We start from the raw sequence: 25,925 nt of genomic DNA on the forward strand, positions 1-25,925 counted from the left end.
TAGCTGCTTGAAGGTCCCTAACTTTTCCGACTCGACTACTTCCACAGGCAGTGCATTCCATGCCCCCACTACTCTGGGTAAAGAACCTACCTCTGACATCCCCTCTATATCTTCCACCATTTATCTTAAATTTATGTCCCCTTGTAATGGTGTGTTCCACCCGGGGAAAAAGTCTCTGACTGTATCTATTCCCCTAATCATCTTATAAACCTCTATCAAGTCGCCCCTCATCCTTCTCCGTTCTAATGAGAAAAGGCCCAGCACCCTCAACCTTTCCTCGTATGACCTACTCTCCATTCCAGGCAACATCCTTTGCACCTTTTCCAAAGCTTCCACATCCTTCCTAAAATGAGGTGACCAGAACTACACACACTACTCCAAATGTGGCCTGACCAAGGTTTTGTACAGCTGCATCATCACCTCACGGCTCTTAAATTCAATCCCTCTGCTAATGAACGCTAGCACACCATAGGCCTTCTCCACAGCTCTATCCACTTGAGTGGCAACTTTCAAAGATCTATGAACATAGACCCCAAGATCTCTCTGCTCCTCCACATTGCCAAGAACCCTACCATTAGCCCTGTATTCCGCATTCATATTTGTCCTTCCAAAATGGACAACCTCACACGTGTCAGGGTTAAACTCCATCTGCCACTTCTCAGCCCAGCTCTGCATTCTATCTATGTCTCTTTGAAGCCGACAACAGCCCTCCTCACTATCCACAACTCCACCAATCTTCGTATCATCTGCAAATTTACTGATCCACCCTTCAACTCCCTCATCCAAGTCGTTAATGAAAATCACAAACAGCAGAGGACCCAGAACTGATCCCTGCGGTACGCCACTGATAACTGGGCTCCAGGTTGAATATTTGCCATCCACCACCACTCTGTCTTCTATCGGTTAGCCAGTTTGTTATCCAACTGGCCAAATTTCCCACTTATCAAATGCCTTACTAAAATCCATGTACACTACATCCACTGCTTTACCTTCATCCACATGCTTGGTCACCTCCTCAAAGAAGTCAATAAGACTTGTAAGGCAAGACCTACCCCTCACATCCGTGCTGACTATCCCTAATCAAGCAATGCCTTTCCAGATGCTCAGAAATCCTATCCCTCAGTACCCTTTCCATTACTTTGCCTACCACCGAAGTAAGACTAACTGGCCTGTAATTCCCAGGGTTATCCCTATTCCCTTTTTTGAACAGGGGCACGACATTCACCACTCTCCAATCCTCTGGTACCACCCCTGTTGACAGCGAGGACGAAACGATCAGTGCCAACAGCTCTGCAATTTCATTTCTTGCTTCCCATAGAATCCTTGGATATATCCTGTCAGGCCCGGGGGACTTGTCTATCCTCAAGTTTTTCAAAACGCGCAACACATCTTCCTTCCTAACCAGTATCTCCTCAAGCTTATCAGTCTGCTTCACGCTGGCGTCTCCAACAACATGGCCCCTCTAGTTTGTAAATACTGAAGAAAAATACTTGTTCAAGACCTCTCCTATCTCTTGAGACTCTACACAATCTCCTGCTATTGTCCTTGATCGGACCTACCCTCGCTCTAGTCATTCTCATATTTCTCATGTGTAAAAGGCCTTGGGGTTTTCCTTGATCCTACCCGCCAAAGATTTTTTCATGCCCTCTCTTAGCTCTCCTAATCCCTTTCTTCAGTTCCCTCTTGGCTATCTTGTATCCCTCCAGGCTATCTTGTATCCCTCCAGCGCCCTGTCTGAACCTTGTTTCTTCAGCCTTACATAAGTCTCCTTCTTCCTCTTAACAAGACATTCAACCTCTCTTGTCAACCATGGTTCCCTCACTCGACCATCTCTTCCCTGCCTGACAGGGACATACATATCAAAGACACACAGTACCTGTTCCTTGAACAAGTTCCACATTTCATTTGTGTCCTTCCCTGACAGCCTATGTTCCCAACTTCTGCACTTCAATTCTTGTCTGACAGCATTGTATTTACCCTTCCCCCAATTGTAAACCTTGCCCTGTTGCTCGCACCTATCCCTCTCCATAACTAAAGTGAAAGTCACAGAATTGTGGTCACTACCTCCAAAATGCTCCCCCACTAACAAATCTATCACCTGCCCTGGTTCATTACCAAGTACTAAATCCAATATGGCCTCCCCTCTGGTCGGACAATCTACATACTGTGTTAGAAAAGCTTCCTGGACACACTGCACAAACACTACGCCATCCAAACTATTTGATCTAAAGAGTTTCCACTCGATGTTTGGGAAGTTGAAGTCACCCATGACTTCTGTGACTTCTGCACCTTTCCAAAATCTGTTTCCCAATCTGTTCCTCCACATCTCTGCTGCTATTGGGGGGCCTATAGAAAACTCCCAACAAGATGACTGCTCCTTTCCTATTTCTAACTTCAACCCATATTACCTCAGTAGGCAGATCCTCCTCGAACTGCCTTTCTGCAGCTGTTCTACTATCTCTAATTAACATTGCCACCCCTTTTACCATCCTCCCTAATCTTGTTGAAACATCTATAACCAGGGACCTCCAACAACCATTTCTGCCCCTCTTCTATCCAAGTTTCCGTGATAGCCACCACATCGTAGTCCCAAGTACAGATCCATGCCTTAAGCTCACCCACCTTATTCCTGATGCTTCTTGCATTAAAGTATACACACCTCAACCCATCTCCTTGCCTGCAAGTACTCTCCTTTATCAGTGTTACCTTCCCCACTGCATCACTACGTGCTTTGGCGTCCTGACTATCATCTACCTTAGTTGCTGGACTACAGATCCGGTTCCCATTCCCCTGCCAAATTAGTTTAAACCCTCCCGAAGAGTACTAGAAAACCTCCCCCCCCCCCCCCCCCCCCCCCCCCCCCGGATATTGGTGCCCCTCTGGTTCAGATGCGACCCGTCCTGCTTGTACAGGTCCCACCTTCCCCAGAATGCGCTCCAATTATCTGTGGGGGAGCCACGGATGCAGGAGGGAACTTGGTGTTGGGTGGAAAGGACATCCATGGGGTGTTCAGGTCCTTTTACGAGGGGCAATTATCTCTTTGCTCCTGAAGCGGGACAAGGACCCCCTTCAGTGTGGGTCTTGCAGGCCGATCTCGCTCCTTAATGTAGATGTCAAGTTGTTGGTCAAGTTGTTGGTAAAGGTGCTGTCCAGGAGGGTGGAGAATGTGGTCCCGACGGTGATTCATGAGGATCAAACTGGGTTTGTAAAGGGGAGACAACTGAATGCCAACGTGCGGAGGCTCCTTAATGTCATGACTATGGCGGCTGGGGAGTCGGAAATAGTGGTGTCCATGGATGCGGAGAAAGCTTTTGATAGGGTGGAGTGGAGTTACCTGTGGGAGGTGTTGCAGAGGTTTGGGTTTGGTGAGGGGTTCATCAGCTGGGTGAGGTTGCTGCACAGCTCCCTGGTGGCGAGTGTGGTGACTAATGGAAGGAGGTTGGCGGACTTTCGGCGTTCCAGGGGGCGAGGCGGGGTGCCCCTTGTCTCCCCTGCTCTTTGCGTTAGCGATTAAGCCCCTGGCCATGGCGCTGAGGGACTTGAAGATTTGGAGGGGGATTGTGCGGGGGGGAGGGAGGAGCATCGGTTGTCTCTGTATGCAGATGATCTGCTGTTGTATGGTGCGGATCCGGCTGAGGGGATGCTGGAGGTGCTTGAGGAGTTTGGGGACTTTTTGGGCTATAAGCTCAATGTGGGGGAAAGTGAGCTGTTTGTCCTGCACCTGGGGGATCAGGAGAGGGAGATTGGTGAGCTCCTGTTGAAGAGGGCTGAGAAGAGCTTTAGGTATCCTGGGGTCCAGGTGGCTAGGACCTGGGGGGGGGGGGCATGCATAGGCTTAACTTGAGGCTGGTGGGGCAGATGGAGGTGGTGTTTAGGAGGTGGGACGCGCTACCGCTTTCGTTGGCGGGCAGGGTCCAGTCGATTAAGATAACTGCTCCCGAGGTTTTTGTTTCTTTTCCAGTGCCTCCCCATATTGATCCCAAAGGCTTTTTTCAGAAGGGTGAATCAGTCGATTCTAGGGTTTGTGTGGGTGCGGAAGGCCCAGAGAGTAAGGAGGGTATTTTTGGAGCAAAGAAGGGAGGTAGTGGGCCTGGCGCGGCTCAACCTGTGGCTATTATTGGGTGGCAAACGTGGTGATGATTTGCAGGTGGGTGACGCATGGAAGAGATTGGAGGTGGCGTCCTGTGCGGGTATGAGTCTGGAGGCTTTGGTGACGGCCCCACTTCCACTCCCCCCGGCAAAATACTCTACGTGTCCGGTGGTGGTTGCGTCCCTTAAAATCTGGGGACAGTGGAGACGGCATAGGGGGGGGGGGGAAGAGGAGAGAAAGAGAGTGAAGGCCTCAGTTTGGGCCCCGATCACTGTTTGCACTGGGGAAAACGGGTGGGGGATTTGGGAGTTGGCACAGGGCAGGCATTAGACTGTTTGGGGACCTCTTCCTGGATTGGAGGTTTGGGGGGGGGGGGGGGGTTTGGGGATGGTTAGGGGGTTTGTTTTTGCGGCGGTGGGTTTGCGATGTTATTTTCTTGTATTGCTGTTGTTTTTTTTTTATTATTTTGGGGGGGGGGGGGGGGGCGGGTGAGTTCTTTTCTTGTGTTGGTGTGGAAACATGCCTTGTTTTAAAATTGTGGGGAGAAAATTTGTTATTGAAAAACTTGAATAAAAATTATTTAAAAAAAAACTAGCTCACCTAGCTTTCAAATTGGAGTTGGCTGTATTAATTTGAAAATTAAAATCTCTCCTTGTCACAGATCTAATATTCACAGTGTGCAACATTAGAAGGAAGCAGTATTGCTTTTTTAAAAATTATTTTATTTTAATGAATGTTTTATATATACATTGAACCCAATACAATTAACTGTACAGGTATGATTCATTTGTAGACTATAGACAACTTTTGAAAATATAAATCTTTCATTTAAGTAACAATTTTTCACCTTCATCTTTTTGGTTGCAAACACAATCCAAATAACGATTTTTAAATTTTAGGCTAATTCACTTGAAGTTGAACACAGTAACCAATTTACTCTAAAGAAACATTAAGTAGTTTAAAAAAAGTAATGGCACATGTTCTGAAACTTCGCAGGTTATAGCTGTTCTGAAGGGTCCTATTAAAACCATCACCATTTCTAAATACATGGTTAAAAATATTGAACATTTTTCGTAGTAAAATATTGGTTCTACAAGCTAACATTCACAGTGGAGATTGTATTGTCAACATATGGCTTTAGGCCCTTGAATAGTAGTGTGTGGTAGTTTTAAACTGCCCATCCCTCCTGTTCCAAATGCTTTATTCTGCAACTTTTGTTTTAGTTTAATTGCTGGTCAGTTGTTTCTACCTCCTTGAGCACTAGGGAATCCCATGGTATGGTGTACATGACAACGTTCCTGTATTTGGAGTAGATTTTTCCTAGTCTTGGATCAATTTGAGCATGGGGGCTGGGTGTAACAAAACCATAGAAAATATTTTCTGAAAATGAAGGTGAACGTGCCTTATTTGCTATTCTATCCTCTCATTTTCTTAACTTTGAACCTTGTGGTTAAAGGATACTCTTTCCAATTTTAAATCCCAAAACCTCATTGATCTTTAGCATAGGAAAGTCCAATTGTGTTCATTACGTTGTTTTTGTGGTGATCATGTCAAAAAGAAACTGGTACCATGTACTTTTTTTTCCTAGGCTACTGTAATGTGAGTTGAATATGCAATATCTACCCAATTTCTGAAATTCAACTCTCCCAATGGTTTCTATAAGGATACTTTCATTATTCTAAAACTTTTTTTGCTCTCCTGCTTGCCTTACAGAATGATGTTTTAATGGAGCTATTTCCACCTAGTACCCATCACTTCACTCTACTAAACCTTGAATGTATGCAATGCTTGAAAATGTATTGTTTAGCAGTAGTACATGGTAGCAGCCAATTTTGAGGTTTTTCAATGGCTATTTTATTCAGCGCATCAATAGTTATATAAAGCATATTGCACTTCGCTATTGGGTTGGTGGTAGCCATGAAGGTGATAACATTAGCACCATGCACAATAGAAACATGACCCATATAACTAGTCGGCAGAGCCATTCTGTAGGATTTTGGTCTTGATACTATCCTTGAATTAATAGTAAATATTTCTATTTAATGGAAACTTCTGAAGATTTCTCAATACACAGGAAGGGTCCTTAACCAGGTCACTCCGGAATGTTACCATCTACCCATTTAGTTATGAATCTATATTCATTACTTTCCTGGCTTCATATTTAAATTTGGTAGAAATGAGGCAATTTGAATTTTTCGCAGTCATCCTGGAATTTGTTGCAATTGTCATATTTGGTACTAAGGTTAGATGGGGCCTTTCCCCTTCATGATTTCCAGCAGGCTCATCATAACTTGACTACAGCTTTGCATCCTAGGCTGGCTAACAGCTGGAGGGCCAGGACAGTAAGAATTGAAATAAAGGGATAGAAATTACAATTTAACAAAGCAAAAATACCCTGAGCAGAAACATCAGCACTGTCAGGAGGCAGGGAGCTAATTTCTGCAACAGTCTGATTTAAAAATCTCCTTTTATAACCCAACTGCTTGACCAGTGGGGAAATGGTTTTAGCACATGTTGGAGACTATTATGGTTACATTAACTGGAGCTTTAAGTGTCTTTGACTTGAGGGTGGGGTCTTGCATTTAACCCACTAATTTGACAATGAAAAAACAATACTCCTTACAACCTGAAGTCCACTGGGGCTGAACAATAAGTTAGTTATTTTTTTTGTAAAAGGCATCCAAATTTATGTCACAATCAACATTCATGAAATCGCTAAATCACATGATTTATGGTCCATAAATAATTTCCTTGTGTAAGGCAGAAAAGTTTTCATTGGTCCCTGTTCACTCTTATTGGAAAATAAAATGTCTAGCAAGTTATTGCTTATTGACTGAGTAGTCAATGATAGTTTCAGTTACTACTTTAAACTTGTCTTTTTCAAAACACCTTTGGCAGGCAATGCACCAAGATTGATGTAGGAGTGTGAACATGTTTTCTTTATATGCAGTACTTAAATTCTTATTGATTTTAATCTTTTGCATTAAAATTATTGGATTGTAGATATAATAGCAATGGTTAACCTAATCTCATTAGTTTTGCTACCACAAGTAATTCCAGTATCTCCATTTGTGTAGTACAAATGTATATATGCAAAGTACCAACTGTAGAGGAGTGGCTCCTCTGTATATTAAAATCCATTTTCAGTATATTAAATCCATTACTCAAAATCTTAGTGAACTGAAATACCAAAGAGCATGCTGTATCTAGTGATCTTCAACTTGATTGTTTACCTATTTCCTCTTGGCTGACATGTGGTGACTCCTGGTTGGGTACCTCTCCGACATTTGCCTTTTAATATTGTTTTCCTCCAATTTACCTGAAAATAGGCTGAGTTACTTAAGCTACCTTTTTAAGAAAAACATTATACTACTTTTGTGGGTTAATGGGAGTGGGAAATAAAACAGTCAATCTTGGACTTTGCCTGATTCCTACACTGTTAATTGATTGGTCAGAGGGAAGCTGCATATCAGCATAGGAAAATTCTCTTTAGAAAAGTGAACTTGAAAAAACCCTTGACCAAAGCAGATTTATAGCTCATACCTCACTAATTGGGATATTAAGCAGTCTTGTTTACTAGCTAAAGATAGCACAGAATCCCCCTGTTATTTAAGAAACCATGACATTCAACATATACTTGGTTATAGTGGAACCATTCTGAACACAGTCCAAATTTACAATCTAATTTTCCTCCTTGGGCTAAGAGTCCCACTGCATTCGTTGGAGTATTAGATTGTCAATTTGTTTTTGCCATTTGGCCAATCATTATAGTTACCATGTGTAAATACTTTCTTAACTATGCTTCAAATTATATTGTCTTGCAATAACCTCTTAAGACCGTCATGGCCACTTCAACCAGCAGATTTGAAAAAAGTAAATTGAACCCAACATTGGGACTGAACTTCTCCAGCAGCTATTGAAATTGAGGCAGTAGTTGCCCTTATGAAAGGAACTTTTTGAATAGTGCTGAACTTGTCAGTTGACATATAATGACAACCAAAACAGCTGTCAAAGTTGAGGCTTGGGTGATTTCTGCTTAGTCAGTTTCACATACTAATGCATTCATTTAAGGAGCAGAAGCTTCATGTCTACGTCCTTATGTCTGTAATCTGGAAGACGATTCTCAAATGGTTCCTCCAGGTTTGGAAGGAGAAGCTTTAAAAAGCCCAATCTTACGAAAGTACCTCACTATTAATGGCACAGAAATTAAAGTTATGCTCATTCGTACTGGAGCGAAGACCTTGTGAACAGCATATGCTAGTAGAAAGGTACTGGTGCCAGCTGCCATTCTGGACTGCACAACCGCTTCATTAAATCCCATCTTGTAAAGGATTGCTGCCACGTCCATACCACTGAAAAACAACAAACCAGAATCAAAAATACAATGCCACTTAATTAAGGATAGGTTAATAAAATTAACAAATTACTTATCTTGATGCCTGGAAGCTTTGGATCATCACAACAACATGGGCTTTAGGAATTGGTTATTAACCTTTGCATGACAAAACATTATCCTGGCCATTGTACTGACTTTGCATCAAAACACTACAAGTTCATATTAGACCTCTGACTGTTCAGAGGGCGGAGGGGAAACCCGATCCTTGTTTCAGTCCTGATTATCACCACCTTGTTGATCTGTTTTTCTTCCCCGGTTAATATTCTTGAAGACCAAATGCAGGAGTGAACAGGCAGTCAGAATGTAGGAAAAGAATAAAGAAATCTGGGCTAAATAGCTGCCACGATCAAAAAATAAATGTCAAGAAGGATGAGGAGGAAATTGAACAGAGCAGGAAATTGAACAGAGCAGGTAATAATCATTGTCACAAGTAGGCTTACATTGCAATGAAGTTACTGTGAAAAGTCCCTAGTCGCCACATTCCGGCACCTGTTCGGGTACACGGGGAGAATTCAGAATGTCCAATTCACCTAACAGTATGTCTTTCAGGACTAGTGGGAGGGAGGGCACTGGAGCACCCGGAGAAGACCCACACAGACATGGAGAACGTGCAGACTCCTCACAGACCGTGACCCAGCTGGGAATCAAACCTGGGACCCTGGTGCTGGTGCTGTGAAGCCAGTACTGAGCACTGTGCTACCGTGCTGCCCAGAAGGTAAAGGTGGAAAGACCAAAGACAGGCTAATGACCAGATGATGAACAGCAATGTGTAGATATGACTAAAATATGAGACTTGTCATTTTAGTGGTTGATAACGCAACAACAAAAATGTAAAGTATCATCGCACCCCTTCCCTATTCATTACTGAAGAGGAGGAAAGGTTTATTGGAACTAGAGCTTCAGTTACATATATTGGAGAAGTTGGGATTATTATTCTTGGAGAAGATTGAAAGGAGATTTGATAGAGGTATCCAAAATAATAATTGGTCTGCACAGAGTTGATTGGGATAAACTCTTCCCATTGGAAGGATTGAGAACTAAAGGACACAGGTCAAAGATAACTGGCAAAAGAAGCAATGCTGATAGGACGCGACTATTTCACACAGCAATGCACTGCCTAGAGACGGTCAATTGAGGCTTTCAAAGACAGGGCAGTGGCACTAGGTGAAGTTCACCAGGGTTGGCTAGTGAGTTTCTTATGCCTTGCAAGGCAATCATGTGAACATCACCAAAAGGCAGGTTCACAGTTGATTAGAATTCCTGTCCTGCTTGCATATCCCATTGTAAAACACTGCAGTTTAAACAGGCATACCAGGACCTGTTATTGAAGAAATTGGACCTCATGGAAGCTGATTTCCTCACGATTGAAGGGTGTGAGCTATTGCAATTGGGGAAAATGGCAAATACTAATTAATTTTTCAAAAGTTTTCAAATCTTCGGCTGGCCCAACTATGGCATTGCAATGTGCCACATGGCTATCTCTGCTACTGCTTGTTTCCAAAGTCTGCATGCAAAATTATTCTTTAATCCTGTTTGAGGTTTGGGACTGAATTATGGGGTGGCAGATTTTATGGCATTTACAAAACTTAACTAAGCCAAGGACATCCAGAAATCTTTGACTTCATGTTTCAAATCCACAAGTACCAATATAAAAGCAAAATACTGCAGATACTGGCACTCGTACTTCAAATATTTAACTGTTTCCCTCTCCCCATATAATACCAGGGAAGCGTTATCATTAACTTAACTCTTTATACCCCAGTCAATATACATCTTATGACAGCCTGAGATTTTCCAAATTTTTTATTTATTTCACAAGTACAAATGTCTGGACCTGGGGGTCACTGAAACCACAAAAAATTGGCATTGAATCTCAAAGCAGTTTACGGCCAATGATTTACTTTTGAAGTGGAGTCACATTTGCTATGTCGGAAATGCAGGAGCTAGTTTACATATATATGTAAGGTCTTGCTAATAACAATGGAATAAATATAGGAAATCATCTGTTTTAGTAATGTTGGTTGAGGGATAAATATTGTCCAGGGAGTGCACCAATAGAATTCTCCTGCTCGCCTTGTTGTGTTCTGTGATATAATTTGCATTGATGTACATGACGCATAGTTGTTTAACTATAATGATGATTTCTTAACAAACCAGTTGATAGATAACGAACTATAACTCAGATGGCTACTAAATAAATTCAGTTAACTTTCCTGAAGCTACTCAAGTGCAACTATCATCTGATACGACTTACTAACAACTGGCGGTGTCGAGTCATATGACAGATCTCTATCACCACCAGCTGGTTGGAGGTTGCATTGCTAACTATATGCAGAACTGTGCACAGGCATATCACCACTTGCCTTCCTTTCAATAGTGCCATGGGATCTTTTACATCCACCTGTGGGGGTACTGCAGTCATAGTCTGGTGAAACTTCAGTTAAGTTTAAAAATAGAAAGAGTCTGTGCCAAGTAGCCCATTGATATCTCTCGGCTTCAGAATTGCTGCTCATTCAACTGGGCTGACTTAAGACTCAATAGGCCAAATGGCCTAACCTTGCTCCTATTTTACTATGTTCCTATGAGAATAAAATATCCTGACGTGAAAATAGAATTAAATAACTTCTGGTCTAAAAGTACAAATTTTTTATCCAAATAGCCATTCATTATAATGAATGTTTCACCGTGGCAAACTCCCTTATTTTCCAGTCATAGAAGCATCAGGGTCGATTAAATGCAAAAAATTCATTGACAGGTAGCAATACACATTTTAAATTCAAGAAGCCACAAGTTAGTTTTGTTTTTAGTAAAAGGTATAAAAAGTGTTGGTCTTGGCAGGTAACACAGAGGATCTGCGACTAGTAGAACATCTAAATTATTTAATAACTTTGAGTATACAGTAAAGTGGCTCATTTCAGTTTTATCTGCAATGTGTTCCCTGCTTAATTTTTTGCTTTTTCTGGTAAGTGGTTCAGTATTGTATTGTGTGTCTGAGGGCAGTACAGTGGCACAGTGGTTAGCACTGCTGACTACGGCACTGAGGACCTGTGTTCGATCCTGCCCCGGGTCACTGGCCGTGTAGAGTTTGCAATTCTCCCAGTGTCTGTGTGGGTCTCGCCCCCACAACCCAAAGATGTTACAGAAGTTAGATCCTGGCATGGATAGAGGATTAGCTGACTGGCAGAAGGCAGAGAGTGGGGATAAAGGGGTCTTTTTCAGGATGGCAGCTGGTGACTAGTGGTGTGCCTCAGGGGTCTGTGCTGGGACCACAACTTTTTACATTATACATTAATGACCTGGAAGAAGGTACTGAAGGCACTGTTGCTAAGTTTGCAGATGATACAAAGATCTGTAGAGAGACAGTATTGAGGAAGCAAGGGGGCTGCAGAAGGACTTGGACAAGCTAGGAGAGTGGGCAATGAAGTGGCAAATGAAATACAATGTGGGAAAGTGTTAGGCTAGTTTCTAAATGGGGAAATGCTTCAGAAAGCAGAAGCACAAAGGGACTTGGGAGTCCTTGTTCACGATTCTCTTAAGGTTAATGTTCAGGTTCAGTCGGCAGTTAAGAAGGCAAATGCCATGTTAGCATTCATGTCAAGGGGGCTAGAATACAGACCAGGGATGTACCTCGGAGGCTGTATAGGCTTTGCTCAGACCCTATTTGGAGTATTGTGAACAGTTTTGGGCCCCATATCTAAGGAAGGATGTGCTGGCCTTGGAAAGGGTCCAGAGGAGGTTCACAAGAATGATCCCTGGAATGAAGAACTTGTCGTATGAGGACTCTGGGTCTGTACTCCTTGAAGTTTACAAGGATGAGAGGAGATCTTATTGAAACGTACAAGATACTGCGAGACCTGGAAAGAGGGGACATTGGGAGGATGTTTCCACTTGTAGGAAAAACTAGAACCAGAGGACACCATCTCAGACTAAAGGAACGATCCTTTAAAACAGAGATGAGGAGGAATTTTTTTCAGCCAGAGGGTGGTGAATCTGTGGAACTCTTTGCCGCAGAAGGCTGTGGAGGCCAATTCACTGAGTGTCTTTAAGGCAGAGATAGATAGGTTCTTGATTAATAAGGGGATCAGGTGTTATGGGGAGAAGGCAGGATAATGGGGATGAGAAACATATCAGCCATGATTGAATAGCGGAGCAGACTAGATGGGCCAAGTGGCCTAATTCTGCTCATGTCTTATGGTCTTATGTACAGTTTAGGTATTGGCCATGCTAAATTGCCCCTTAATTGGAAAAAAAACTGGGTTCCCTAAATTTATTTTAAAAAAATATTGTGTGCCTGCATTATTGATTTACACATGTTTTTCTAGGCTTGGTATGAGAGATGAGAAGGAATCATACATTTTTTTGTTTCAGCAACCCAGTGTCAACACTGAGCAAATCCAGGCCAAACATCGTTAAATGCATAACAAAGCCCGTTCTACTCTACCTCTACGATGTTGCTCTGGTCCAACTTTAGCAGAACATTATAGATCAGTGCAATAATTATCATTTCCTACCCAGTCTGTCTACTAATCCTCAAGTGAGATTCCAAAACTGTTTCAGGAGTTCTTTTAAATATGCAAGGACATTTGTAGCCAAAACGGTAGAGAATAAAGGAATAAAAGTAAAAATATATTCAGTTGAAAAGAGACCATGAAAAGGAGAGATGACAACTAGCCAGAGAAAGAAGCACAAATGAGAATGATAACAGAATGTTTACTATTATAATACAATATTCTGCAGAAGCAGGGATAATCAGTAGGACTTGTGAAATATTGTAACACATTTTCGTACTGTGATCATTTGTTATAAAGTAAAGTCATAGTCCCAGATGACTATAGGCTGCTTTAGTGGGCGGCATGGTCACACAGTGGTTAGCACTATTGCTTTGAAGCGCAAAGGACCCGGGTTCGAATCCCGGCTTGGGTCACTGTCTGTGTGGAGTCTGCAAGTTCTCCCAGTGTCTGCGTGGGTTTCCTCAGTGCTCCGGTTTCCTCCCATAAATCCCAAAAGACGTGCTTATTAGGTGAATTGGACATTCTGAATTCTCCCTCAGTGTACCCGAACAGGCGCCTCGGAGATTTTCACTGACTTCATTGCAGTGTTAATGCAAGTCTACTTGTGACACTAATAAAGATTATTATTATTCCTCTTTGAAGGGGAGAGCTGACTGGTGCTGATTTAACCTTAGGATTACCACACCGCAGGCAAGGAGCGAGGCCGAGACGTGGGGCCTTCATGAATAACCTCAGCCGGTGCGGGAATTGAACCTATGCTGTTGGCCTCTGTCCACCCAATTGAGCTAAATGGCCCCAACTGGATAGCTCATTCAAAGATACGGCACAGATGCACTGGGCCGAATGGCCTTTCTATGTCCTATGATTTGACTACACATTACATGTAATACAAGTACTGCCATGATTAATAATGCTCAAATTGTACTGTCACTGGGAGTAATTTGGTAGGCCACATTAGCAGCCCACTTTACACCCTTCCATATTTTGTGTTTTGTTTGAGCACATAAAACAAATGAGTCCTTGACCATTTTTTACCAAGTTAAAATTACTGCACTATCCCAGTGTGCTGCCAAAAGGATATTGGAACCTTATTACTGCTTTCAATTTTGGTGATAACCTAGGGTTCACAATTTCAGATATGGTTCCTGCTGTGTAATACTTGGCAGATGATTCAGAGCAGATTTGATGTGAGCAGCTTGTATATCAGCCTTTTGGTTTGGAAAGTTCACAGTGAGGCACAAATTACCTTTGGGGGGGTGGGGGTGGGGGGGGGGGGGGGGTGAAAGAATGCTGGATAAGGGAAAGCTTCATCCCTGACAAACATTCCTTCAAAAGGACACGGGGAGATTTTCAGAGTGATGCTGAGAAATATGACCCGCTATTCGGCTCAGCACAGCTCAATCACCTTTAAGGAGCAACAAGTAATTTAAAAAAAAAAGTATTTTTATTAAGGTTTTGCTGAATTTTTCATAATAAAACAATAGTAACAATAATAACAAAACAAACTAGAGTGGACATTAACATAGTGTAAAAGAGAATATACAATAACCATTAAATAGACATTACCCCACGTGACCTAGTCTTCCCATCCCAATGAAGCACTCATTCCTCTCCTCCCCCCCCCCCCCCCCCAACCTCCCCACGGATTGCTGCTGCCATTTTAATTTTCCCCAAGAAAGTCGACAAACGGCTGCCATCTCCGAGTGAACCCTAGTGTAGACCCTCTTACGGCAACCTTTATTTTCTCGAGGCTGAGAAACCCAGCTATGTCGTTAACCCTCTACACTCGGGGGCTTAGAGTCCCTCCACATTAATACAAGACGTCGGCCTCTTTCGCCCCCTGAACTCCTGGGTCTTCTGACACTCCAAAGATCGCTATGTCTGGACTCGACACCATCCGTGTGTGAAGCACCTTGGACATTGCCCTTGCGAACCCTTGCCAGAACTCTCTAAGCTCCGGGCATGCCCAAAACATGTGGGCATGGTTTGCAGGGCTGCCCTTGCACCCCATACAACTGTCTTCTACCCCAAAAAACTTGCTCATTCTCACTGCCGTCATGTGTGCCCGGTGAATCACCTCAAATCGAATTAGACTGAGCCTGGCACATGATGAGGAGGAATTAACCTTGCCCAGGACCTCTGCCCACAGACCCGCTTCCAACTCCTCACCTAGCTCCTCTTGTCACTTGCCCCCAAGCTCCTCCATAGGGGTTTCCCCCGCCTTCTGTTCCTGGTAGATATCCAACACCTTTCCCTCCCCCATCCAGGTGCCAGAGACCACCCTGTCCTGTATCCTCAGTGGCGGCAGCGTCGGAAAGGCCACTACCTGTTTTTTCAGGAAGACTCGTACTTGTAGCTATTTAAAGGTGTTTCCTGATGGCAGATTAAATTTGTCCTCTCGCGCCTTCAAACTGGGAAAGCTTCTGTCTATGAACAGATCTCCCATCCTTCTGATGCCTGCCCTCTGCCAGCTCTGGAACCCACCATCCATCCTACCCGGGACAAACCTGTGGTTGTTGCATATCGGGGTCCCTCCACCTTCTTGTACCTCCTCCACTGTCCCCAGATCCGCAGTGTGGCCACCACCACCGGACCTGTGGAGTAACGGATCGGCAAGAACAGCCTGTTCAAAGCTCCCAGACTAGTACCTTTACATGATGCCGCCTCCAGCTGCTCCAATGCCCCCCCCACACACCCACCCCAGGGACGCAATCCTCAATTCTTGTGACCAGAATCTTAGCTAGCAATTTGGCAATCACGTTTAAAAGTAAAATCGGCCTGTATGACCCGCAATGTTCCGGGTCCTTCCCTCGTTTAAGAATGAGTGAGATCAAGGCCTGTGACATTATTGGGGGGAGGGTTCCTTTCTCTCTAGCTTCATTGAAGGTCCTCATCGGGAGTGGGCTCAATATTTCCAAAAATTTCTTAGAGAATTCGACCTGGTAACCATCCGGCCCCGGGGCTTAACCCGATTGCATGCCCTCTATACCCTTGCCAATCTCCTCCAATTCAATCAGGGCCCCCAGCCCCTCCACCAGGTCCTCTTCCACCTTTGGAAACCTCAACTGGTCCAAAGATTGCCTCATCCCTTCCGCTCCCGTCAGGGGCTCTGACTCATATAGCTTACTATACATCTCCTTAAAGACTCAGTTCACCCCCCCCGGATCCAAGACCGTGTTACCCTCCTTATTCTTTACTCCCCTGATTTCCCTGACCGCCTCCCTTTTTCGCAGTTGGTGTGCCAACATTCTACTCGCTTTCTCCCCGTATTCATAGACTGCCCCCCTTGCCTTCCTCAGCTGTGCTACTGCTTTCCCTGTGGTCAGCAGTTCAAACTCCATCTGCAGACTCCGCCGCCCCCCGAGTAGACCCGCCTCGGGGGCCTCCGCGTATCTCCTGTCCACTCGGAGTTTCTCCTCCACCAGTCTCTCCCTCTCCGCTCTTTCTCTCCTTTTCCTATGGGATCGAATTGAGATGAGTTCCCCTCTGACAACTGCCTTCAGAGCCTCCCAGACCGTTGCCGCTGCTACCTCACCCGTATCGTTTGTTTCCAGGTAATACTGGATGTTCCTGCTAATCTGTCTGCAAACCTCTTCGTCCACCAGCAGCCCCACATCCAGTCTCCAGAGTGGGCGCTGCCCTCTCTCTTCACTAAGCCGCAGGTCCACCCAGTGCGGGGCATGGTCCGAGACTGTGATTGCTGAGTATTCTGCCCCCGCCACCTTTGGGATTAACGCCCTGCTCAAGACAAAGAAGTCTGCGGGAATAAACCTCATGAACGTGGGAGAAAAAAAAAAAAAGAGAACTCCTTCGCTCTCGGCCGCGCGAACCTCCAAGGATCCACCCCCGCCGCCGCCCACCCCCATCTGCTCCATAAAACCCTTCAGTTCCATAGCCACTGCCGGTCGCTTCCCTGTCCTGGACTTCAACCGGTCCAGCTCGGGGTCAATGACTGTGTTAAAGTCTCACCCCCATGATGAGATTGTGACTCTAAATCCGGGAATTTGCCTAGCACGCATCTCAAATTCCACATCATCCCAATTCGGAGCGTAGTGGTTCACAAACACCCCCTCCCACTATCCACTCACCATTATATATACCTGCTCCCTTATCTGCCACAATTCTCCCAGCCTCTAATGCCACACCCTTACTGATCAGAATTACTACCCCCCTGGTCTTCGAATCCAGCCCCGAATGGAACACCTGGCCTACCCATCCCTTTCTCAATCTATTGTGATCTACGAGCTTTAAATGTGTCTCCGGAAGCATTGCTACGTCTGCCTTTAACCCTTTTAGATGCGCGATCTTGCGCGCTCTTTTGACCGGCCCATTCAAACCCCCACATTCCATGTTATCAGCCTGGACGGGGGGGCTAACCACCCCCCCCCCCCCCCCCCCCCCCCCCCCCGCGCTGACTAGTCATTGCCCTTTTTTGGCCAACCTCGAGCCCGCGCCCTTCGCTTCCTCGAGCCCCCCCACAGGGAGCCATCGCCCCGACCCTCAATTGGCACCCCAAAATTGATACCTCCTTTGTCAGCAAAGCAGCATTCCCCCCTCCCCTCTCCCTCCCACCCCACCCCCCCCAACAGCCCCACGATCCAAAACCCCCCCGCCAAGTACCAGCTGAGCACTTGCTCACCCCCCACTACGCTCCAGAGAGTCAGCTGACCCTGGCAGCTCCCGCCCCTGGCGCCGATCAGACCGTTGCCTCATTGTCCGGACCCCTCTCCCCACATGAATAAACCAATTAAACTACCTCTCCAGCCCCACTGAGTTAATAGTAATACGAAACGAAAAATAAACAGAAGACACTAACATTGCCCTGTGAGGAGACACTTGTTGAACCAAGGCTCTAACTTCCCGAAAAATCGCACTAAGTACAGGGCTCCATCCCCCTCCGTATCTCAACTTTGCCGACAACACTGCACCCTCCAGCCACCACCACAGCCCTTACATGCACCCAACATTGTATACAATCTTATATTGGAAACGGTACCATGTTATCCAGCCCCACCGCCGCATTCCACCAAAGCTTAACTGTCCTTTAACTCGAGTCCAGCTTTTCTGGTTTGACAAATGACCACGCCTCATCCAGCGTCACAGAATAGTGATGCCGTTCCTTGTATGTGACCCATAGCTTCGCTGGGTGTAGCATCCCAAATTTCACCCCCTTGCTGAAGAGGGTCACCTTCACCCGGTTGAATCCAGCACACCTCTTGGCCAGTTCTGCACCCAGATCCTGGTAGATGCGTTATCATGCTGTTCTCCCACCTGCTGCTAAAGGTGGGACATTACCTTGATGACCTCCTGCAGTGTTTTCATGAGGAAATTATTGGCCTACAAAAACCATAAGCATCTTCCTTTTGTAAGGTATAACCCCAGCCAACAGAGAGCTTTCCCCCTGATCCCTGGGTATTAAATTTTACTCCAGCTCTCTGGGCTGATGCCACATTATGTCAAATACTACCTTGATATCAAGTCACTCACCTCACTTCACCTTCAACCTTTGTGTTGGCGAAAGATGTTTAAAACCAAAGGAAAATGGCCCAGAGCAACCTTACACGGAACCACCAAAGGGGGATTTCTGCTTTAGTCAGCTACCATTTTTATTCTGGCCACATTTTCTGCTGTTTTGTCAGAACTTGATACAGTGAGAAACCCAGCATCAATTTATTCCATTTGCAACCACCTTCCTAACTGGAACCATTAATTTTACTTGTTGCTCAGACTTCTGGTGTGGACCATAGAGTAAGTGGGCACACACAAGGCAGCTCCTGTTACAGAAAGAGCTCTTTTTTTAATCAATACGGGGTGGAATTTTGATGAAAAGATATTAGGGGCCTCACGGTAGCATGGTGGTTAGCATCAATGCTTCACAGCTCCAGGGTCCCAGGTTCGATTCCCGGCTGGGTCACTGTCTGTGTGGAGTCTGCACGTCCTCCCCGTGTGTGCGTGGGTTTCCTCCGGGTGCTCCGGTTTCCTCCCACAGTCCAAAGATGTGCGGGTTAGGTGGATTGGCCATGCTAAATTGCCCGTAGTGTAAGGTTAATGGGGGGATTGTTGGGTTACAGGTATACGGGTTACGTGGGTTTAAGTAGGGTGATCATTGCTCGGCACAACATCGAGGGCCGAAGGGCCTGTTCTGTGCTGTACTGTTCTATGTTCTATATAGGTGAATGACTCACAGGAGATGGCCAGCTGAAAGAACAAGATGCCTGATATACTTTCGTTTGGAAACGCTAACCCAAACCAAAAGAACGCCGTCTCTAGAGGGTCAGCTTCGCCGTAAAAAAAAAAATGAGCTGGTTGGAGATCTCAACTAACCCCTCTGCGGGGTGAACGAACGAATCAGGACCCTATGGCTTTCCCTGACCCAGTAACAGCACATCACAGCTGTCAGTGCTTACGCTCCAACTTCAGAAGCAGACATGACCAATCACTGCCCCACATCCCAAAGGGAGACAAGCCGATTCTCCTCGGCGACTTCAATGTTAGAGCTGGGAAGGCATGTTAAGCAGGCAAGGAGTGGGGAAAACAAATGTTAACAGATTCCTCCTCCTGACAAAAATGTCAAAACGTTTAGAACATGACCTGATCATCACAAACATCCTGTTTTGCCAGAGGAACAAGCAGAAAACCTGATGGCAATACTCCGGCTCCAGGCACTGTCAGCTAATAGTCAATATCATCATCCAAGCAAGGGACTGCAAAGATGTCTGCATCACCCTCATCAGAACCGGAACTAATGACAGCTGGACTGACCACCGACTGATCCGCTCTACCATCTCCATCACCCTGGTCCCAAATCAACACAGGCAGAAGAAATTCTGCCACAGGAGATTCAACGTCGCTGGACTCAAGACCCCAAGAAGAAAGAGCTCTCAGCTGGTGCCTTAAAGCTAACCTGGCAACAACCAAGGAGCCAGATCCACAAAACACCAACAGTGCCCGATCCGCCTTAAAAGCCATCATAGTTAGCACCTATGAGGAGACGGTCGGACTATCAACCAGGTAACACCAAGACTTTTTTGACGAGAACAATTAGGATATCCAGAACCTCCTTGACTGCAAGGAGTTCCTGAACTGGCAGCTCCACCAAAACCTGAGTGAGAGGAAACAAGCCTGCACGCAACTGAAGGCTGGGATGCAACAAAGGACCCACGACCTGAAGAACAGATGGTGAGTAGAATGAGCGCAGGAGACTCCGCAACTCGCTGACGACCACGATGTGCACGGCTGCCTCAAAACCATTAACGGTCCGAGTACCCAGGGACCCACCAAGTCATGGACATGTGCAGCCCTGCAGAAGTGCACGCTGAAGATATCCAGTTGAGTTGGGGTTTGTGACTATCTATCTGCTCGTGAAGGTAACGGTCCAATGGTTACTGGCTTTTTTTGTGTTCATGTTCGAAACGGATGGAGATATTGATACACAGTGGGTAGCACTGTTGCTTCACAGCTCCAGGGTCCCAGGTCCGATTCCCGGCTTGGGTCACTGTCTGTGCGTAGTCTGCACGTTCTCCCCGTGACTGAATGGGTTTCCTCCCACAAGCCCTGAAGACATGCTGTTAGATTCATTGAATTTACAGTGCAGAGGAGGCCATTCGGCCCATCAAGTCTGCACCTGCCCTTGGAAAGAGCACCCTCCACATTATCCCAGTAACCACACCCAATCTTTTTGGACATTTTAGGGCAATTTGGCATGGCCAATCCACCCAAGCTGCACATCTTTGGACTGTGGGAGGAAACCGGAGCACCCGGAGGAAACCTGCGCGCACACGGGGAGAACGAGCAGACTCCGCACAGACAGTGACCCAAGCCGGGAATCGAACCTGGGGCCCTGGAGCTCTGAAGCAACAGTGCTACCCACTGTGCGACCATGCTGCCCACTCAGGTGTTTTGAACATTAAATTAGGTAATTTGGACATTCTGAATTCTCCCTCGGTGCACCTGAAAAGGCGTCGGAGTGTGGCGACTAGGGACTATCCACAGTAACTTCATTGCAGTGTTAATGTAAGCTTACTTGTCATAATAAAGATTATTACAATATCACCCACGTTAAGCTCGCTAAACTCCACTGGGGAATGTGATAGAAGTCTCCTGAGTACTATCTAATATCTCCTGTCACATAGGTAATAGGGCAGTATAGGATCAGGCTCAGCTGTGATGCTTTCCAGATTTAAATAGCTTGTACATGAAGAGTGGCAACTTTAGCAATGGTATTTCTTGGGATACAATACCAATACAATGCCTTACGGAAAATCGGCACCTTCAGGAGTAGATAGAAAAGGGAGAGATTGGTGATGAGTGGGAAGAGGTGGAAAACAATAACACATTATAGTCATATTGGGCATTTCCAGTACTCAACCCATTTAAAAACGTGTCCTTCACAAGACTCACCTTGAAACTACCAAATAAAACATTCCAAGTGAGGTCAGTGATATTCCTGTGTGAAACACAACCCCCACAGCTCCGTATTCTTTGAAGACTTGCTTCAGCTGCTGGGACTTGCTGAGTTTCCTGCCATCACTATTGTCAAATCTTCTGGCTTCTTTCTCAGTCTTTCCATCTCCGCTTGCACTCTGAGGAGGCACAATAAGGATGAAGATTATTGACGGAGCTTAAAGCAAAAGAAACGAATGGACCATAACTTATAAAATTCAGCAGGATTTTCCAAGGCATGTAAACATTCAAAGGGTGGTCACATAAGAAAGTTAAGTTGTTTCAAGGAAAGAGGGGACAGAGAGGTATCATAAACTCATTATCTTTTTTTAAAAAATGAAAAAAAGACTAGCATTTATATCTACTCGTGACCAGGAGATGTCCCAAAGAATTTGATAGCCAATTAAGTTTTTTTTTGAGGGGTTGTCTCATTTATAACACGCAGCAGCTAATTTGCATTCTGTAAATTCCTACAAACAACAAAATCATGATGGCTAGATAAATCTTTTTTCTGATGTTGATTGAGGAATAAATATCGGCCAGGATATCAGGGATAACTTTCCCATACCTAGACAAAGAGTTATCCAGACTCGAGGCGTTGGCACAATTCTCTCTCCACAGATGCTGTCAGACTTGCTAGGGATTGCCCAGCAGTTTCTGTTTTTGCTTCTTGAGATATTGTCCGAGATCCTTCTTTTGTGGACGCAGAGCTGGAGATTCTCCTGGATGCTGTGGAGGAAAGAAGGATGACCCTGTAACCCGGCCCGGTGAAGAGGCTGCCAACTGCCACCATTTTTTGTGCCTGGGCGCAGGTGGTCAGCACCGTGGGCAATGTAGCCTGGACTGGCCAGCAGTGCCGGAAAAATCTCACGACCTTCTTAGGGGGGCCAGGATGAGTAGACAGCACTGTGCTCCTGGCACTAACCACCGTCCCACACACCCGGAACACCCTCACCCGGAAGACGGCCGAACCCTCAACCTGCACCACATACCGGCATCCATACCGGCTGCCATGGCCAGGTGCCTGGCCACTAAGGCCACTAACTACTGACCCCCCGTCGGACCGTCTAACGCTATCGTTTTCTGTTTCCGCCCCCCACCCCAGGAGAAGGCCACGCACAAATCGCTGGATGCAGAAGACAGGAGGGGGACCGCCGGACCTGCAGTCCCTCACTGGCAGAGTAGAGGGCCCAGGACGTGGTTGGCAGCCCAGAGGAAAGGGACGTTGCTGAGGTGGAGTTCAGCATGTGCGAAGAAGTGAGACCCTCCTTAGTTGCGGTTCCTCATGCCATGTGTGTCAATGCCCTTCTCCCCCCCCCCCCAAAATCACCCCCACCCTTACACCACCCTCACCCCCACTCACACACCATCCTCACCCACGCGCTCCTCCCCCCCACCCCCCCACTGTGAGCCAAGCAGCGACGGGAACAGCACGGACACAAGCCCTCCGCCCGAGGCTCAGGAGACCCCGGAGCTCGAGTTGGAGGATGACACTGATTTCCCGTCACAGCTGTCTCCAACACCCTCCACCATCCCAGAGATACTCGCCTTGGTTGGGCACTTTATGAAGAGACTCCTGGGACACACTCTGGTGCGCACCACACAGCTGATCTGGTACAGCAGGTGGAGGTGGCAACACCCGAGGAGGCGGATGGTCCAAGGGCAGGCCGACCCCAGGAACCAGATGCCGTCCAGATGGGTTTCGGGCTTCTAGAATGGACAGTCATATTGAGTGGGCGTTGTACGCAGAGCCAGGGATTATATGAGTGGTTGCCGGTGAGCATCCAGTACCTGCAGGTGCAGTTGGAGGAGTCCAACCATGAGCAGAAGCAGGAGGTGGTGCTGACAATGCGTGCCACCCAGGCCAGTGGTATCTGTGGTGGAGGCATTGAGGGTGACGGTTTTGGCATGTCCAAGGCCTGGGGTATTCTGTGTAAGCACTGGCCGAGACGCAGGACAGGGTTGTCGACTCACAGGCGACCATGTGCGAGAGCCACTTGGACATCGCAGCAGCGCTCCTGAGCGCGATTCAGTCACAACAGGCTATGGCTGGGAATGTCGACAGCATTGCCCAGGCACTGGCCAATGTAGCACAGATGCAGAGGAAGGTGGCCCAGTCCCAGAAGGAGATGGCACAGTCACTGGCTGATGTGACACAAACCCAGAAGGTGGTGGCACAGTCGCTGCGTGATGTGGCGCAGTCCCAGGCGGTGATGGTCCACTCCCTGTGCTTCATGGCCATGAGCATCCAGACCCAGGTCGAGATCAGAACGGGCCTCCAGGACTGGTGGCAGGGGAGCCTCAGGGGTTACCGCTATTCGCTTCCCCAACCCATGGAGTAGCCCAGGGGTCATTGGGCACCCCATGGGTGGAGGTGGTGACGGGGCCGGTGACTCCCGCAGGCAAAGTGCTGTAACACTGCAGCAGCTCGGACCAAACACCCCTCCCCCACTCTTTCCCTGGCATATCTGGTGGGCAGTGGCCTGAACAGTGCAGCACCACAGCACCTGGGACATCCGAGCAGCTGTGTCGCCCCAGAAGATGCTCGCCAAAGTGGACCCAGGTTGCAGGGCAGGAATCACAGCGGGCCGCCTCCAATTCTCCTGTTTCCCCCCCCCCCCCCCTTCTCCGCCTAGGCAGCCCACAGTCGATCCTATGTGTCCTGCCTACTCCCTCAAAAGCCAGGACGGCAGTTTCACGAGCACAAGTGAACCGCCCCGTCGGGAACACTGCCCATTGGATGAGGAGAATCGTGGAGGCCCTGGAGAATACCAGGTCAGGCCTGCTAATGATATGAAAACAATGTTTCCTGTACATGCGTTCCGGTACACACTGACGCCACTGCCAAAGTTTTGGAGAAATTTGATTTGGCGGCAAATTAGCGGCCGTTGCAATTTTGGCATCGGAACCTATTCTCCACCCAATCACCGTTCATATATCGGCGTCAGCCAATGGAGAATCCCACCTTTCATGTCTGCCTGAAAAGAACAGATTGGGCCTCCCTCAATGTTGCCCCTCACAGTGCTGCACTCCCTCAATGCTGCCCCTCACAGTGCTGCACTCCCTCAATGCTGCACCTTACAGTGCTGCACTCCCTCAATGCTGCCCCTCACAGTGCTGCACTCCCTCAATGTTGCCCCTCAGTGCTGCACTCCCTCAATGTTGCCCCTCAGACAGTGCTGCACTCCCTCAATGCTGCCCCTCACAGTGCTGCACTCCCTCAATGTTGCCCCTCAGTGCTGCACTCCCTCAATGTTGCCCCTCAGACAGTGCTGCACTCCCTCAATGCTGCCCCTCAGACAGTGCTGCACTCCCTCAATGTTGCCCCTCAGACAGTGCTGCACTCCCTCAATGCTGCCCCTCAGACAGTGCTGCACTCCCTCAGTGCTGCCCCTCAGACAAGGCTGCACTCCCTCAGTGCTGCCCCTCTGACAGTGCTGCACTCCCTCAATGCTGCCCCTCAGACAAGGCTGCACTCCCTCAGTGCTGCCCCTCTGACAGTGCTGCACTCCCTCAGTGTTGCCCCTCTGACAGTGCTGCACTCCCTCAATGCTGCCCCTCAGTGCTGCACTCCCTCAATGTTGCCCCTCAGACAGTGCTGCACTCCCTCAATGCTGCCCCTCAGACAATGCTGCACTCCCTCAATGCTGCCCCTCAGACAATGCTGCACTCCCTCAGTGCTGCCCCTCTCAGTGCTGCACTCCCTCAGTGTTGCCCCTCTCACAGTGCTGCACTCCCTCAATGCTGCCCCTCAGACAGTGCTGCACTCCCTCAATGCTGCTCCTCACAGTGCTGCACTCCCTCAATGCTGCCCCTCAGACAGTGCTGCACCCCCTCAATGTTGCCCCTCAGACAGTGCTGCACTCCCTCAATGCTGCCCCTCACAGTGCTGCACTCCCTCAATGTTGCCCCTCAGTGCTGCACTCCCTCAATGTTGCCCCTTAGACAGTGCTGCACTCCCTCAATGCTGCCCCTCAGACAGTGCTGCACTCCCTCAATGTTGCCCCTCAGACAGTGCTGCACTCCCTCAATGCTGCCCCTCAGACAGTGCTGCACTCCCTCAGTGCTGCCCCTCAGACAAGGCTGCACTCCCTCAGTGCTGCCCCTCTGACAGTGCTGCACTCCCTCAATGCTGCCCCTCAGACAAGGCTGCACTCCCTCAATGCTGCTCCTCACAGTGCTGCACTCCCTCAATGCTGCTCCTCACAGTGCTGCACTCCCTCAATGCTGCCCCTCAGACAGTGCTGCACCCCCTCAATGCTGCCCCTCAGACAGTGCTGCATTCCCTCAATGTTGCCCTCCCTCAATGCTGCACTCCCTCAGGAGTGTAATGCTGGCCGCCCATCAAGAATTAAATCTTAAAATGAAACAAACTGCAGTACTCTAGTCTGCCACTTAGCTGAAGTGAATGCAAACACAAGAGGGCATCGGCAGCAAAAGCAATGAATGCTCGAAACCTGCAGGTCAGTCTGCATCTCCAGAGAGA

General features: G+C 47.1%; 1 protein-coding gene across 2 annotated transcripts in view; it reads right to left on the reverse strand.

Annotated features, from left to right (window-relative positions):
- Window positions 1-4,791: 4,791 nt before the first annotated feature.
- fam210b (family with sequence similarity 210 member B) overlaps window positions 4,792-25,925 on the reverse strand; it is a 70,694-nt gene continuing 49,560 nt past the window's right edge. For both annotated transcript variants that reach the window (XM_038803098.1, XM_038803097.1), the window contains exons 2-3: window positions 21,398-21,579; window positions 4,792-8,442 (exon numbers count right to left, since the gene is read on the reverse strand). In XM_038803098.1, coding sequence (XP_038659026.1) covers window positions 8,214-8,442; window positions 21,398-21,579 — 411 coding nt within the window. In that variant the 3' untranslated portion in view covers window positions 4,792-8,213. The remainder of the gene's footprint in view (window positions 8,443-21,397; window positions 21,580-25,925) is intronic.

Source organism: Scyliorhinus canicula, chromosome 7, assembly GCF_902713615.1.
Source record: "Scyliorhinus canicula chromosome 7, sScyCan1.1, whole genome shotgun sequence".
Taxonomy (NCBI): domain Eukaryota; kingdom Metazoa; phylum Chordata; class Chondrichthyes; order Carcharhiniformes; family Scyliorhinidae; genus Scyliorhinus; species Scyliorhinus canicula.